General features: G+C 38.1%; 8 protein-coding genes across 8 annotated transcripts; 3 read left to right on the plus strand and 5 right to left on the minus strand.

The window, feature by feature from the left end:
• Window positions 1-94: 94 nt before the first annotated feature.
• On the minus strand, window positions 95-1534 carry C9374_005967 (uncharacterized protein; the record flags this gene model as incomplete). The annotated part of the gene is made up of 1 exon (XM_044695775.1): window positions 95-1534. One exon carries the CDS (start codon window positions 1532-1534, stop codon window positions 95-97), a length of 1440 nt encoding a protein of 479 aa, XP_044547263.1.
• A 402-nt stretch (window positions 1535-1936) lies between these two features.
• Window positions 1937-2938, minus strand: C9374_005968 (uncharacterized protein; the record flags this gene model as incomplete). The annotated part of the gene is made up of 1 exon (XM_044695776.1): window positions 1937-2938. One exon carries the CDS (start codon window positions 2936-2938, stop codon window positions 1937-1939), a length of 1002 nt encoding a protein of 333 aa, XP_044547264.1.
• A 429-nt stretch (window positions 2939-3367) lies between these two features.
• On the plus strand, window positions 3368-4585 carry C9374_005969 (uncharacterized protein; the record flags this gene model as incomplete). Its single annotated transcript, XM_044695777.1, has 1 exon — window positions 3368-4585. The coding sequence occupies one exon, from the start codon at window positions 3368-3370 to the stop codon at window positions 4583-4585; it is 1218 nt and encodes a 405-aa protein (XP_044547265.1).
• A 209-nt stretch (window positions 4586-4794) lies between these two features.
• C9374_005970 (uncharacterized protein) lies at window positions 4795-6054 on the plus strand (the record flags this gene model as incomplete). Its single annotated transcript, XM_044695779.1, has 1 exon — window positions 4795-6054. One exon carries the CDS (start codon window positions 4795-4797, stop codon window positions 6052-6054), a length of 1260 nt encoding a protein of 419 aa, XP_044547266.1.
• A 119-nt stretch (window positions 6055-6173) lies between these two features.
• On the minus strand, window positions 6174-7260 carry C9374_005971 (uncharacterized protein; the record flags this gene model as incomplete). The annotated part of the gene is made up of 2 exons (XM_044695780.1): window positions 6174-6771; window positions 6827-7260. 2 exons carry the CDS (start codon window positions 7258-7260, stop codon window positions 6174-6176), a joined length of 1032 nt encoding a protein of 343 aa, XP_044547267.1.
• Window positions 7261-7765: 505 nt separating this feature from the next.
• C9374_005972 (uncharacterized protein) lies at window positions 7766-11531 on the plus strand (the record flags this gene model as incomplete). Its single annotated transcript, XM_044695781.1, has 4 exons — window positions 7766-8170; window positions 8305-10520; window positions 10604-10727; window positions 10803-11531. 4 exons carry the CDS (start codon window positions 7766-7768, stop codon window positions 11529-11531), a joined length of 3474 nt encoding a protein of 1157 aa, XP_044547268.1.
• A 141-nt stretch (window positions 11532-11672) lies between these two features.
• Window positions 11673-14597, minus strand: C9374_005973 (uncharacterized protein; the record flags this gene model as incomplete). Its single annotated transcript, XM_044695782.1, has 1 exon — window positions 11673-14597. One exon carries the CDS (start codon window positions 14595-14597, stop codon window positions 11673-11675), a length of 2925 nt encoding a protein of 974 aa, XP_044547269.1.
• Window positions 14598-14995: 398 nt separating this feature from the next.
• On the minus strand, window positions 14996-16353 carry C9374_005974 (uncharacterized protein; the record flags this gene model as incomplete). The annotated part of the gene is made up of 2 exons (XM_044695783.1): window positions 14996-16155; window positions 16239-16353. 2 exons carry the CDS (start codon window positions 16351-16353, stop codon window positions 14996-14998), a joined length of 1275 nt encoding a protein of 424 aa, XP_044547270.1.
• Window positions 16354-16443: the final 90 nt, after the last annotated feature.

Here is a 16443-nt window from a genome sequence, read left to right on the forward strand (position 1 = left end):
CATGTTCACTTCACACAAGAGTGACACTTGTTCAAGGAGCGCTCGTTTTGTGGAAAAGAAGAACGATCCCAAAAGTTTAGAAGGTCACCTTCAATTAATGTTTCTTGGAAGTGGCAACGGAGAAGGAAAAGGTTGGTTTTGCCAATCGAGGGGAGCCAATGTGGAGTGGAGGTAAGGGTTGTTTTCCGGATTTTGCAGAAGCAAGTCGAGGACATGATTGAGGACTGGTTCTGGCTGGCGCTTTGTCGTGTAAATCTACTGTCGAGAAGGTGTATTTACGAGGAGTTCGAAGGTTACATGTGGTAGTGGTTTGCGGTCGTTTGGGAGTAGAGGGGCTGTGGGCAACTTTCTTCTGGTCATGGACATTGGTAGAATCTTGAAGAGTTGTGTTGGATGAAACCTTCTCGGCTCGAGGGGATTCATTTTGCAAGTTGTTCTTTCGTGGTGACATTGAAAAAGCATCTACATTCTTCTTTTTGAGGTCACATATTAAGGACAGCGTTTTAAATTCCATGTCATTTGCATATTCGTTCGCTAGAGTTTTAGATTTGATGTCTCGCAAAAACTTTTCTCGTTGGCGTTTCACATGAAGCTCCTGTTCGTGCTCACACATGGGTGATCGTTCAAATGCTGCTTTATCAATGTTCATCTTTTTTGGGTCAATATTTTCAGGCATGGTGAATGAGGACATTTCAAAATAGCACGTATCGAGAGTCGAGTTCATGTCACACAATTCTCTTCTCATCTGAAGAGTCGCCTTTTTCCCTTCTGTGATTCGTTTTTTATGTTGAGAGAGTGATAGGTCAAAACTGGGATCATGTTTAAGAGAATTCCACTTTCGAGTCAAATTACAATAAACATCCACTACTTTTCGAGGTGTTATGACTTGTAATTCTTCACGATCCTCATCTGCCTCATTTTGAAATGAATGTACATAACATGATGGTTTAGTCTGATAAAAGCTAGTTTTAGGTGAAATTAATGTTTGAGAAAATTGTGTGGAGGGAGTGATGATGGATTTCTTTCGGGGAGAAGATCTGGGACGTTCTTGTTTGGGCCTCGGTGAGAAATTGATACCATCACCACCAAAGAGCCCCTTATTAATCACGGGTGATGGTAAACGAGGCGAGTAAGGAACAATCTTAACTGGCTCTGTAGGAAGAGCGAGGTCAGTTTCATCGGGATCCCCCAATGATGTACAACTCGGAGATCGGCATGAAACAAGAGAATGTCTTCGGGAAGCTGTAGAGGGTGGTGTAGGTTTGAGATTGGATAGGGACAGAGTGATGATTGGTATTGAGGAAGTTGGAGATGTTACATTAGTGATGGAGTTGTTGTTTGAATTTGTTTCCTTTGATTTGTTCGGTGTAACATTGTCGTTGTTTATGAATAATTCATGGATGGAGCTTCGTTGATAGATAAATTCTTTGGCTGGTTGAGGAGGTGGCTTATTAATTTGCAAATGAAAAGTCTCCAACGGAAGCAATAATTTTAAATTTGAATTACTTTCGTTATTCGTGGTTCTACTCGTCATCTTTGTTATTCTAATATTTACAATAATTTAGCGTTTGTATTTCTATATTGTTATTTACATGTTCCGAAAGAGGATGACTCAAATTAAAAATTATCGTGAATTCAACGAGCAGACAATCATCAAAGGTCAATAAAGGCAAACATTAAAAAACCAATGACCTTCGTGTGGCGTATGGTGTATATTTTTTCTATTTAAATTACTCGTTGATGTGTCTCTTTAAGGTGTGGATTCAAATTTTTGACATCATCTACTGTCATGACCAACAGTTTTTAACTGGTTTGATGAATCTCTCGTACGAATAGAGAATCAAGATTTTGGGATTGTTTTGACCATTCAATGGAAAGGGATGCTTTACTCTATTTGAAATCTACCAAAAGTCTTGTAAGGAATTTTTTATTTTATTTACAATATTTCAAAGGCTTGTACAAACACATACATCAACAAGATCATTACTGAAAGAAACTGAAGCCCATTACACTTTGGAAATCTTTGATGAAACGAATTTGAACCACTCGTTCGATTTGTAGCTTCTGTAAACACTCCAAACTTTCCTCCCAATCCAAAAGTTCGAATATAACATCCCACACATTCCTTCTTATTATTCTCAAGCCATGTTACCTGATCCAAAGCATCGCCAATCACGGCATGAACTTTCCGTTGTCGAATCAGAGTATATTGATTGTCATAATTGGTTGGGAATTTCGTAGCAGCTTGCAAATTCTCTTGAGCAATAGTTTCAAACACACTTCCTTCATAGTAAGTGACATTAATGCCTGAATGATTCAAATGTTTCAATTCATTGATTCCAGTGAGAGTGGTATTGTCCAAATCCGTTCTCAGAAAGGCATTCATGGTTACACCATAAGGACAAGCACTGAATTTGACTTTGGTTGCTCTCTCCTCAGTATACGTCGTATCAGCAACTGCAACATCACATTGTCCACTCTCAACGGCAAATTTCATATTCTCAAAATAACCCAATGATTCATTCATGACCAATGGAACGAATTTTGCTTTCATTGTCATTTGATAATGTTTGTTGAGAGCATCCATCAATCGATTTCCAACTTCATGATAAATTTGAGGCCATGGTTGAGGAATATATGAAGAACCATCGTAACACATTTTCAATTCACTTATGGATGATGAAACTGGCCATCGAGAAGGATATTCCACTTTGGTAGGACAAATGGGAACCACTAGAAAACCAATGACATTGGTAACATATTGTTGAAAAGTGGAAGAGGAAACGACATCGTACATGGCTGCATCCACTGCTTGGTTGAATTCAATTGAGGAAATAGGATTTGCATGGATAGGAATGAGGTTGATACTAATGGTACAACATACAACAACGAGGACCAGTAATTTCAATGTCGTACCATAACTCTTTGGTTGCTTCATGAGAGAATCCTTATATTGAATAATTCGAATGTGATAGAATTCTGAACTATACTACTTCAGATTGGAAATAATCGAAAACCTCAATTGTTTTTTTTTAATTGCTTTGTTGGAGATTTAGGTTTGTTGTACTAATGCTGTTCGGTCAATGTCATTGAGATAATGCGAGGAAGGAAGAACGGAAAGCATCTGTCCATCTCTTGACTTTAAAAGATGAATTGTCACGAAAAATCTTTTCATCACATGCTATGCTTGAGGGTTTTAATTTTTTCCTTCCATCATTGTATAACAATACCGAAATACTTGAAAATCAATATTACAACCAAAGGGTTTCATCATGATTCGTTCTGTTATATATATTGATTCAAATCGACACTTCTAATAGCTCCTTAAATGTCCTTGTCATTCCAATTTTCAATTCACTCAAAAAAAATGTTCGAACCATCACATGACACTACCCACCACCCTCCACATACTCCTTCCACTTCCACCGATTCCATGACATTGGCTTCATCATCGTCGTCCACTCTTTCGACTCCTTCATCATCATCGACTCGTCGTTTCTCTTCAGATCGTTCGAGTTCTTCAACGTTTATCCATTTCCACTCTTCCAATTCTCCAAAAATTCATCATCCACTCATTCCTCCCATGTTTCGAGAGATTACTTCAATTCCGACCATTGCGATGCAACTTGTATTTGGAGTGTTATGTGGAGTGGTTTTGTGCTACATGTTGCCACACGTTTTTGAACGAGTTTGGATATCGGGATATTCTACACTATTTGCTGCAGCGACAGGTGACACTTTTTCAAAAAACAATTCGTGTCGAAATGAAATCCATTGTAATTTAGAATTTATTTCACAATTATTGATCATGTCCATGATGTTGTTTTTGGTGTATGAAAATTTTTTGAATTGTGTCACTCCGACCTTGATTCGATTCACACTCGCCGGTCATTCCTTTCGAAACTCAAAAACAAATTCTGTGAATACGAATCAATTTTTAACCGCACACTATCCCAGATATTTGGTCAAATTATTTTTATTTCCATTTTCGATATTTTTATGTAGTGTCGTATGGACCATCCACATTTTCCAAAATGAGGAAACAACATTCATGCAAAATCATTCAAACACGGAGAACATCATTACCACTGACACACTTTCAAACAATGGATCTCTCTATCGAATGGCTTGTTTTATCATTTCTCTGACCATTGCTTTTAAAGGAGTGAATGAATTTGTACAAACATTTTTCAACTTGCAATACGAATTGGATTTAATTTCACAATATATTTATGTGAGAGTTCAGAAAAAAGCAATTTCAAGCGAACAAGCATTTGAAATTTCAGAGAATGACCATGGAGAAGAACCAGTTACGAATTGGAGTTTTTTACTGTCATTAATCATTCCTTTCATGACAAGTGTCTATTTATTGTTCCATTCCGAGAGCTTTCTTTCTCATTCAACATGTTGGATGTCTCAACAATGGATTGGAACTATTTCTCTACTGTTGGGGTGTGTAACCTTAATTCTAGAGAATTTCTCATGGCCCTTCTCATTCTTGGAGCATAATCTAAAAATTGTGTTCAATAATTTGGGAAATGTTGCATTTGTATGGGGTTTGGAAATTATGCTCCAACTGTTCTAGTTGTACAAGTTACTCACATTTAATGTAAGACTGTTTGTAATCGATCAATTGATCAACCAGTGGTCAACATTCCAATAAACACGCATGAAATTATTTGGAACACCGAGTGGCAACGGACAAAAAACTTTGTAACAATGGTTGCCATGCGTGTGTGTTCAACCATTTTCATTGGAAGTTCCATGAACAAACTCAATCGTCCAAACAAAAAAATGGGTTCTTCACATTCGGAACCGATTCATAATTCCACACCTGGGCCAACATCCACAGCCGTTACCAACGAACACAAAAGGGATCATCAAATGGTTTCCGATTGGTTATTTGGGGAAAGGGCAACAACACATCTTCCAAAGCATTTATTTTCTAAAGATGAAGCGTGTTGTAGAGTGGTCAATATTTTCAACCAGAATGAAAAGTGTCATGACCATTCATCAACAACAACAATGGTTTTTAGTATTCAAGATAGTGATCATGGTACAATTTCTGAAACCAATCGTTTATATCTTTCAAAGGAAATTATGGCTCATATTTTCAGTTATTTATCCATTTCCGAATTGTTGATGATTTCAAGCCTTTCTCGTGCCTTCCGAGCATTTTGTTCATCTACCGAGTTTTATTTTGAAATTCTTCAAGATTCTTATTGTAGAGACGATAAGTTTGAAGCCTTATTCATGATTGGACCGATGCAACTTTCATTCATTACAAAAATTGCATTCCTTCAGAAACTGAAACACTGTTACAGAGATACGGTCAAATTGTGTTCGAGCTATGATTATACAACCCCAGTATCCCTTATTGCGGATATTGCTTGCATTAGTACTAATGAAACAATCTCCAAGTTGCTATTCGATGAATGGAAAGAAACGTTACGTCCTCTGAATCCCAATTATCCCTCCATCCATACAACATGTCAATTAGAGTGTTTAAAAAAAGTGGCTGCAATCAAAATAGAACATTTTCAATGGTATGAAAAAACAAGTACAGGTGATTCTTTTAGAAAGTTGTGTGATCGCTATGACTCATTGGTGTTTTGTTTTGATGTGAACGGAGGCGATCAAGCATTGTCAGAATTGGAACAATTGATTCACAAGGTCATGACTTTGTCATACGGTACAAAATATGTAAAAGGACAAAATATGAATGAATTACTTTGTGTAGATGAAAGAATTTTTTGCATCATAGGGCTTGCAAATACTGGTGAAGGAGAGAAAGAACCAGGACTATCTGTGAGGAAGCGGATATCGTCATCGAGAATTCTTGAATTTGTGGACTCAATTTTCGGATCTAACCATTCACTGTGTTGGAATGATTTACGTGTACAATATTTTGAGGTGAGGTTGAATGGATCATCAACCAATAGCAGTAATTGTGAATCACTATTTCCTCTACAATTTATATTGTCTAAAATGAATGTGTATGATTTTACAACCGTACCTAACCGAGAAAGTACTTTTCCTCAAGCTAAAGCTTGAGATTGTATCTGCAAGTTGAGATTGTCATGTTAAGGAGCAATAATTTCAGTAAGCTGGGCTTGGGGTTTATTTTCTTTTTGGAATGATGATACGTATTTATTGTTGAAAAGAAAAACCTCTCAAATAATATTCAAATCTTGCAAGTCACGTTGAAGAAGAATGTTCTTTACATCATTAAATACCATGCTGATGTTGTTAGTATTCGTTGCTGTGGTGACATGACAATACATGAGATTATTTCTCGTGTTGAGCGACTTGAATTTGTTAACAATGAAATCCCTTGCAGTTTCATACTGATGACCACCTGAATAATCACTAAATGCAACTCTCAAATCACTTTGTTGAATCTTCTCTCTGAACAAGTCATCCTTGTTGAATAATATTATAATAGGTATTTCCTTGAAACATTCCAAGTCACAGACCTCTCTAAACAACAGCATACTTTCATGCATTCGGTTAGTGTTCTTGTCCTCCTCCAACATCATGTCAAAATCGTTCAGGGATGTTATGAAAATTACAGCCGTGGTGTCAACGAAGGCATGAACCCATTTTCTTCGTTCTGCTCTCTGACCTCCGACATCAGTGAACTTCCACATACAGCCCTCAGATTCAAACTCAACTTCTGTAATACCCACTGTTTTTGTTCTTGCTTTGATAATGTCCTCTTGAGTTGCAATAAAATCTGGTTTACATATTCTCTCACAATGATCAAGAAAGCTGATGAAAAAGGTTGGCATGTTTGAGTTTGTTTTGAAAAGACACAAAGACTTACTAATCCGCTGAATCATTAATTGAGAATTCATATCGTTTTAACAGAGCTTGCCGCATACCGGGATCTTTCCAAATCTTTGAAATCTTGGCTCCCATGTTTCCATATTGCGCAGTTTCTGTTGTGAGAATTTCAGAAAGATTTTGCGAGGAATCTTTGTGGAGAGTCATGATTTGACTGGCAATTTCTTCATTCTCTTGACTAGCCAGTGGAATATTCAACGTGTGTAAAGCCTTCAAAATGGAGTAACAGGCCTCCAATAGATTTTCCCGTACTACACTCGTCATGGAAATTCGTTCCTTCTCCGAAAAGGGCTTGTTATTAATCACCCTCAATTGTTTGAAGAAGGTACTCTTTCCGCTCTGAGCCGTTCCTAGTAGCACCAATTTGATATGCTTTTTCGTTTCGGGTTCTCCTCCACAATCAAAACAGCCCATAGTTTTTGTGATTTTGTATGTTCTTCTTCTAGTATAATCAGAATGTCAGATCAGAGGTTTGCCGATTGTATCACTTAGATTGATCCTTAATATGTAACGAATTGTGAAGCAGTGATGTATTAAGGACGGGGAAATGGTTTTTTTTTTGAACCTTGCGTAACGGTTACTGCACGACCATTTTAAGCGTTCATAAAAATCTCACCTAGAGAAAGTTAAAGGAAATATCATCTAGATTGATAATTCGAATTGGAACCCTCACTCGGTGTATGTGCAGAAACAAGCTTGAAAATCTAAAAAACAAAAAATGATAAAACATTGAGCTTTTAGAGAACCAATTAAAATCTTCTTCTAATCATCATTTGAATCCAATTATTAAATTTCTTCAATTATATATATTATCATCAAACTCTTCCCAATCATTGGATCACTAGATCATCCTATTGATTACCACAAAAACGTATATGAATATATTACCATCATGAAAATTCCCGTTCCCCAAAATTTAATGACTCATCCTTCCTCAGGAGCCTCTTCCACACATTCTTCATCATCATCATCCTCAACCTATCATCAGCACCATCCAACACATAGCCACCACCACCACGCACATCATAGACCTCATCAACATGCTCATTGTAGATTTCAACCTCCCAATCCCAAACATCAGCCTTTGTTTCGGAAAGATTTTATTGTGATGGCTGAATTTTGTGAACAGAAAGGACCAACACCTCTATTAATTTTGCCAAGTGAGAGAAGTGTGGAGAGGTTTAACGTGCAGAAATTTGTAACGAGAGTATTGGCTGGAGATCATACGAGAAAACACGATAAATTGGGAGATAATCTTACGTGGATTTGTCCCGAAGACACTCAGGTGTATTTGACGGATCCTGTTCAGGGTGCCTTTGCCTATGTAAGTAGTAATAGTACTAGTGTAATCACACAATAATAATAATCACTTTGAACTGTTTCAAAAACGATACGATTGAATGGTCACATGTGCCAACAAACATTTCGAAAATTCTTTTACTTGGATTTTTGCAACAGGTCCATCACTTGACTCTGCACGACATTAATGCAAGAGGATACGTGAGACCTCTAGTTATTTGCTATGTCACGAACGACAAGGACAAGATTATGCACCACTTTGAATATCTTGTCAATGCATTTACTCAAGTCTCACACACTCTCAAGTATGGAAACAATTGTAAATTTCTCAGTGATATTCAACAACAATTGTATGGAATTCAAAAAATTGAGAAAAGATTTTCGAGCTCTGAAAATTTGCAAAACAACACCAACAATTCAGATTCTCCTCTCTTATCAAATCCAACCTCTCAAAACTTACTTTCCTCTCCATCCAGTGGAGAAGATGCTGTTGCTGCCAATTCTGACAACCATATTGGTGACCACAAGTTAGAAAAACGATGGAAAGAAATTTATGAAGGTTTATTTTCTCCCTCTAAAGGAAATGGACTTTCAAGAGAGACATTTGAGCAGGTGCTGACAGAATTGAAAGACTTGAGAAGACGATTCATGCTTCATATTAACAAATCTTCAGCCATTTTAAAATGCAAAAAGAACAAAAATTCAAAGAAAAGAATGACAACCATGAGAGCAAGCGCTCTTCAACATCATTCATACTTGTTCAGTGACGTTCGATCTCGGTCAGCTAGTAACAGTTCTGGATACTCTGCTGGTATACCACGTAGTGGTTCTTTGGGCTCCAATGAAGAATTGAGCGACCCAAGTATAAATCATCACGATGGAGGAATAACGGAAGGCTCTCCAACAGTTGAAAATATCAACGAATACAGAATTGTTCCAAATAATGGTAGCCCACCAAGACTTGAAGAGAGTGACAGTGCAGATGATTTGGATGAGGAGCAAACAGAAATCATGTTAAGCAAAATAGTCGACGAAGAAACTTTAGATTCAGGTCTTATTGACCATATTTATTTATCATGCAGTGCTGGAGGTGCCTCTGTCTCTTCGGTTCATTTGCATCCAAGTATGAATGCGAATCCTAAAATCAATGTCAGTGCTGTTCCTCTTCGATCTGGAGATCAACAACATTTTGCATCCAAACAACAAGTATACAGTGGAGCCAGCGTTGGTGGAACTACTTTTGAACCATTCCCAAATGCCAGTGTCACTTCCTCAGATGTATCCTACGCTACGCCATTTTCTCAAAACAAGAGTTTATATCACCATTCTCCCCTTGTAAATGCCCTCAACGATATTGACAACAATTATTTCAATACTAATGCGAGCAGTTCTCTATTTTCATTATCCTCACTCAAGCATAGCAATCCAGATTTTATTGAGCTCTATGACTCGGGACTTTCTGTTTCCTCCACCCATCTTAAACAATACATGCCAACAGTATTGAGATGTATTCATAGAAACACAGATTTTGAGTCAGTTCTAAGAAATATTTCCCAAATTGCCGGCTCCAAATTCTATGAAACTGCAGTTGATCTCATGTTAAATATTTTGGAGCATTTCTATCGAGATTGTGATGTCATTGATATTGAAAATCAAGATTTAGATATTGTAAACTCGAACGATATTAATTCTATGCTTTTCATTGGACGAAATTTCCTATTGGACTTTAATATTGAAAATGGTTACCACTTTCCTCCAACACTGAATGCAACATCATACTCAAGAAGTTTTGGGGTGACAGCCAACTACTCGATAAATTCCAATCTCAGTACTCACTCTTCCAATGACGAAGCCACATGGATGGAAAATGAAAATACCTTTAACGATATGGACGAAGCTCTCTCAACAACCAGTCACGACGATCATGATACACCTAATTTAGTGTTTCCAAGCTTGCCTCCTTCACCTGTTGCTTTTCAACCTGAGCCTGTTCACACCTCCATCAACAATAACATATCTCCTTCTGCCAATAATCGTTATCATCTCTATAAGAATGGATTTAAAGGAACTGGATGCTATGTGAATTCAATTTTTCCAGAAAATGAAAAGTACGATGATCTATTTCACGAGTTGAAGAAACGAAAAAGAAATTACTCTCCTACAGCAAGTAGTGGAGGCAACAATGGCAACATGTTAAACTCTGGCCAATCCGGCTCATTATTGTCCTCTCTTCTCTTCGAATACAACTATGGAGATAACAATTTTGGAAAAGGCATACTCAGAATTTTTAAAGAGTTTTCATTTACCAAAGACATTGCCTATACTCTTATGATTGGCAGACCTTTGATTATTTATGGTGAGCCAAGTCAAGAACAGTAAGTATCATCACAAAGTTTTGGTATGACTGAGGTATATATTTTTGAATTTTCTCAAAATGATTAACATTGTCTTCATACAGAACGATTAGAGCATTGGTAAATGCCTTTGCATTATTTGTGCCAGGTTTTATTTCATCCCTCTCCTGTGACACTACAAAAGCTGACTATTTTCAAATTTGTCATTGGAAAACAACACCAATCAATGTAAGTTTAAATGTCAGAGATGAAAGACTTTACAAATAATCAATTTTCTGTTGATCACTCATGATAATATTGTAGCTCTTGGATTTTTCATATTGTAAAATAATTGGACTTAGCAAAAAAGTGCCAATTCCAAGCATGTTTGAATCATGGATCAGTGTTTTTGATTTCGAAAATGATTATTACAGTGGACCTATTTATTGTGGAAGATATTTGGATATCATTTTCGATGAGTCGAAAGAATGGGGAAGTGAAGATGCTTTCCTCTCCTTTACTCATGCCATATTCTTGGAGATGGGAATGAAAGCCAGTCTTTTCAATCAATTATTTTCCATCACAAAAACAAGAAGTCACTTTTATAAGAAATCACTTCACAAAATTTCAACAAGCGATGTCAATTCAAACAAGGAGAAAGATACAGGAAGAGCTTCACTGTTTGGACCCATGTTTCCATCTCTAACTCCTCAGCTGATTCACAAAGGAAGTATGTCCTCTCCAGCAAAGAGATCCAAATCGAAAAAGGGAGGAGCAATCAATAATAATAACCTTGCATCACAAAGTACCATGGTTGGAAATTCGAATGCTTCATTGATTGGCTCTGGAGCTCTTGAATCGATGAAAGATTGTAGCAAGACCATACAGCGACAGTTAGGCCTCAAAGCGTGTGACGCCAAAATTATTGACTATCTCGTTGATTTGATCCATGTGCAGCAATCTAAAGAAATGCTGGTTTTTAATTGTAACACTATTAAGGTTGACACTGAGATGTGCACCAAACACTTGAATAAACGAAGGCTGAAAAAGTAAGCCTTCTGTTATGAGTTTTTCAAGCTGCTGTGAATTGGAAACAGAGCCAATCAATGCTGTTTGAATTTCTCAATACTTTTTATTAATCTAATGCTGATTTTTGGGAATTTATACAGTTTTTGGCGTGCCAAACATTAAAACTCAATAAGACATGTCGAGGAGCAACTTGTGTGAACTAAACTTCTTCTCTCTCAAGTCTTGCATACAAGCTGCACATTCTCTCAAATCATAAATCTTGTGTCGAATGGCTTGTCTCATGAATGGTTCATTCTTAACCTCAGAATACCAATCGACAGCCTCTTGCAACAACTCCTTATCACTCTCGACATGAATGATGATATGGAAGTGAGGATAGTTAGCAAAGAAGCTCTTAATTCTATTGGTTGCAGTCATTGAAACCATCTTCCAAACATCCTTTCCACTCACTTTTCTTTGTTCAAGCTCTACCGATGGACACAATGTGACAAAATGGCTATGACTTCCACTCAACAATCCAAAGCACTTATTCATGACATCATGACCACCAACAGTATCAATGGCCAATTCAAGCGATCCAACCAAATTCTTGCACTTGTCCATATCCTTTCTCGATTTAAATCCTTTATGGGGCCAAGAGGTTGAACCACGTGGACTCAACTCTCCACTAGCGCTCGAAGTCTGTGGTGGTACTAATTGTTGTTGAGTTTGAGTTGTTGGTTCCACCTGTATAGGTTGCTGCTGCTGTTGAGAAACAGTAGTAGACTCTGTAATTCCCTCAATCGTTGTGGTTCCTTGTGTTGAAGGTTGTTGCGATACGGCTTGTTGTGTGGTCGTGGTAGTGGTCGTTTCTAATGGAGTTTGTTTCGTTGGAACTGAGGTACCTCCCATCATCATGGTTGTTGTTGTCATTGTTGGAGGAGTGGCCTGTCTTTCAAGCTCTCCCAAAAACTCGACCCAATATTGTTGAAGATCCTTATTAATTAATTCATCATAATTATTTAAATTGGTGGAGAGTGATGTACCAGCACTACTGGATCCTTCCATTCCTCCTCCTCCTCCAGTAGTAGTACCAGTTGTAGTAGTGGACGTACAATTAATAACCACATCGGCCCCAAGTCTCTTCAATAATTCTTCATCTTCCATGGTTCCTGAACAAATCGTTGTGTAGATACGTTGAGCTCCAAAGTAATGTTTCGCGAGTAGAATACACCAAATACCAACACTCGTATTTCCTCCATGAATAAAGACACTTCCGAATTTATCACCATTCACGAGAGAATGAACTGTATTTTGATCGATAGGTTCCCTCATCATCATGGTGCTGGATGAACCCATACCACCACTCATATCCGTTGTTGTACCAGTAGTACCAGAGGGTGCCATGGTTGCTGTTCCCATCATACTCATAGATGTCGTGGTTGGCTTTGCCGTGGAAGGACCATGAGCCTTTCTCTTTTTTCTCTTCTTATCTGCTTTTAAGAAACAATTCATGGCAGTGAGGGCACTATAGGGAATACAGGCTGCTTCTTCCCAACTCATATTCTCAGGTTTCATCACTAAATCTCGTTCATTGAAGATGGCATATTCTCCAAAGGTTCCGAACTGAGCATTTGAGGTAAAGCCAAGTACTGGATCTCCCACTCGAAAACCAAACATACTCGTACCAGTGTAGTGTTGCGATGGTTGTTGTTGTTGCTGCTGCTGTGATGGTTGTTGCGATTGACCCGTGGTAGTACTTCTCTCGGCAAACTTGTAAATCACTCCTGCTCCATCATGACCTCCAATCATGGGATACTGACGCCAATACGTTCTCGAAGAGGAAGCAATCTCAATGGGAATCTTTCCCTGATTGATCTTACAATCAAAGGCATTCATACTGGCGTACTTCATCTTGACAATGACTTCTCCGGGATTTAAGCGATGAGCACACGGTTGAGGATACTTGTCCAGATACATGAAGGCACGTTCTGGCTCCTCGTTATTATAATCACAGGTAATAACGGCTCTCATGGAAGGTGGTTCAAAGATGGACGAGTAAGGTTTTGCTCTCGATTGTTCTTGGAATTGCGTTTGAGGTTGCATGTGAGAGAGATCTGAAGCTTGAGGAGGAATGGTTGATAATAAGGATGGAGAGGCGTATGGTCGTGTGGTGGTTGTTGAGGAACTGATTGGTTGTTGTTGCATCTCCATCGATCCACCACCTCCTCCTCCTCCTGGAACATTGTCTTCATAATTACCTGGAGGTACAGTCACTCGGCCTCCTCTCAGGTGAGTTTCTAAGAGCTCTTCAGAGGGTTGATTCGAACAAACAATGAGTTTACGTTCACGAATGGGTGAGTGTGGAGGTGATCCAGTCATACCACTGCCAACAACTCCCATCGTTGCACCACTACCAAGAGGTATTTGTTGTGGAGTCATTCCTGATGAGGGTGGTTGTTGTTGTAGTGGTTGTTGCTGAGGACTCATTCCTGTCGTTGTCATGGTAGTTGGTCCAGAGGAGGGCATTATGCTTTCACCAGTGGTGGTAAACATGGGAGGTGGAGGAACATTGCCAGTCATGGCAGAGGAAGCCATTGGAACATTGGATTGAGGAGCATAGTCATTCTGTGCTCTCCCCATCTCGCTGCCGCTCATTTCCAACGGTGGTTGTTGAGTCATGGTGGAGGAAGCCATTGGAACATTGCTCGATTCTCCTTCCATCATGGCGGATTGAGGTGCATAGTCATTCTGTGCTCTTCCCATCTCTCTGCCACTCATTCCCAAGGGCTGTTGCTGTTGTTGCTGAAAATAGGGTTGTTCTGAGGGATTTAATGGAGTACCAAATCCTTGAGTCAATTGACGATCGACACTTTCCAGAGTTTGTAATTGAGGATTGTAACCACCCATGGCCATTGCACTACCACCACCACTAGTCGTTGTGCCCATGCCACTGATCATTTCTCCACCACCTTCAGTACTGCCAACACCAGTCGTTCCTCCCATACCAGTTTCTGGAACATAATCATTTCTACTGGTACCAACAGTCTTGTTTTCTTGAGGCGCAACTTGTTGCGGTTGTTGTTGTCCTAGAATTGGAGATTCAACCATTATTATTATTGATCAATCACGAAGAACGATGTTAGGAAAGTCTGATAATGGTTTTTTTGTGTATGTGGAGCGAAAATGATCAATGCAACCGTCGCAATCAACAACAGTTGATCATCTTAATGCTTATATTTTCTAAATCATCATGAGGATACATTTAACAAAAATATACAAATACCACATACGAAATTGCTGAAAATGGGAATTATCGAAAATGGGGATGGCTTGAGATTTGATCTTTTGCTTGCTTAAAATAAATGTCAAATACATAACTGTAACCAAAAAAAGAGAGTCTTTTTGTTCTGAATAGTTCATGGTAATAATTGACAGAATTGAGAGATTGTTGTGACTATCAAGAAAAATCCTATTATTCAAAGCTACCTACCTTAATGATATAATTGTTAACGGTTACGAGAAGGTGTATGTTTTCTCTGGTGAGGGAGACCTTTTATCATTTGGACATGTTTGGAGATGGCCTCAAAGGTCCTTTGTATCTGTAGTGGATCCAGTGCATTAGTAAATTCATAAAAACCGTCTGTCATTTCTTCGTTCACTCTGTCATGTTTTTGACTCTTAAAATCTCCCGTTAATGTTGTTTCATTCTGGTGTATTCTTGACAGTGCCTGTTGAAAAAGTGAAACTATAAAGTATGCAATGTCTGAAACACACGGGCCTTTTTGATAGGAATAAGGATAGAAACTCCTAAAGTTAAGATTAGCTTTAAAATAACTTGGGAGTATCTCTTTGAATAAATCCATCTTGTTGAATAGCAAATAAATTGGAAGAGATTTACAAGAATTATTGTTTCGAAACAAAGCTTCCATCATCCATAACGCTTCATGAATTGGGCCATTGATATCACTATCCAATAGCCCATAATTAAACTCGCTTATGGGAATGACGAAAATAATGGCGTCTATTTCGCTTTGGAAACAAATATCGATCCATTTTCTCTGTTCAGTACCCGCTTGATTAGGATCAATAATCTTCACTAATGAATTTTTGAATGTAACGCTCACTTCATCAATTCCATTTATCTTTGTTCCTGCATGTAGAAAATCCTCAAGTGTAGGAGTGAAACTTTCGTCTGTGATTCGATTTAAATGTGAAAAGAAATAGAGATCCGATTCAGAAATTTTGGGAACCATGTATGATCTGTGGTGAGAGTCTTTGATCCATTGTTGCAAGCTCGAATCATTGTATACATGTTGAATGTGGTTCACAATTTCAGGAGTCCATAAGGGCGGTTGTTGTTGTTGGATCGAAGAATTTGAGCTCAACCATTTTGTTGTAAAGTTTCTCAATGATTGATACAGGATTTTCGCTCTCTCAATATTCTCCTCATGTTCGAATGTAATTCTAAATAAGATTCGTGATGAATTCGGTTGTTCTATCATTATTTCTCTTAGAATACGCTTGGTAGTATGTAAAACATTTTCATAAATTGCATTCTTGACCGATGACGATTCTTCTTGTGACTGAACGGAGTAAGAACTCAAATTTTGAAGAGTGTACCGTCGTTGATGCATGTTCATTAATTTCAATTGTTTGAGAATGGTGCCTTTTCATTGAATATTATTCCAGATTTTCAAAATGTAACAATGAACCATCCGAGCTGTTTGGAGAGCAAAACTAAAAACGTACTAATACCTGCCCCTGATGGTCCAAGTAGTAGCAAGGAAATTTCATCGTGGTTGTTGGAGCTTTTTTCATTCTCCACATTGTTGAAAATTCTCTCACGAAAGGCTCGCAAGCCCATCCCGAATTGTTTGTGATTTTTTAAAATTGATCGTCTCAACGTATCAATAATTCAAAATTGAGCTAATTTTATTTTGACAAAAGATACATA

This window comes from Naegleria lovaniensis, assembly GCF_003324165.1.
Source record: "Naegleria lovaniensis strain ATCC 30569 chromosome Unknown tig026, whole genome shotgun sequence".
In the NCBI taxonomy this organism is placed as follows: Eukaryota; Heterolobosea; class Eutetramitea; order Acrasida; family Naegleriidae; genus Naegleria; species Naegleria lovaniensis.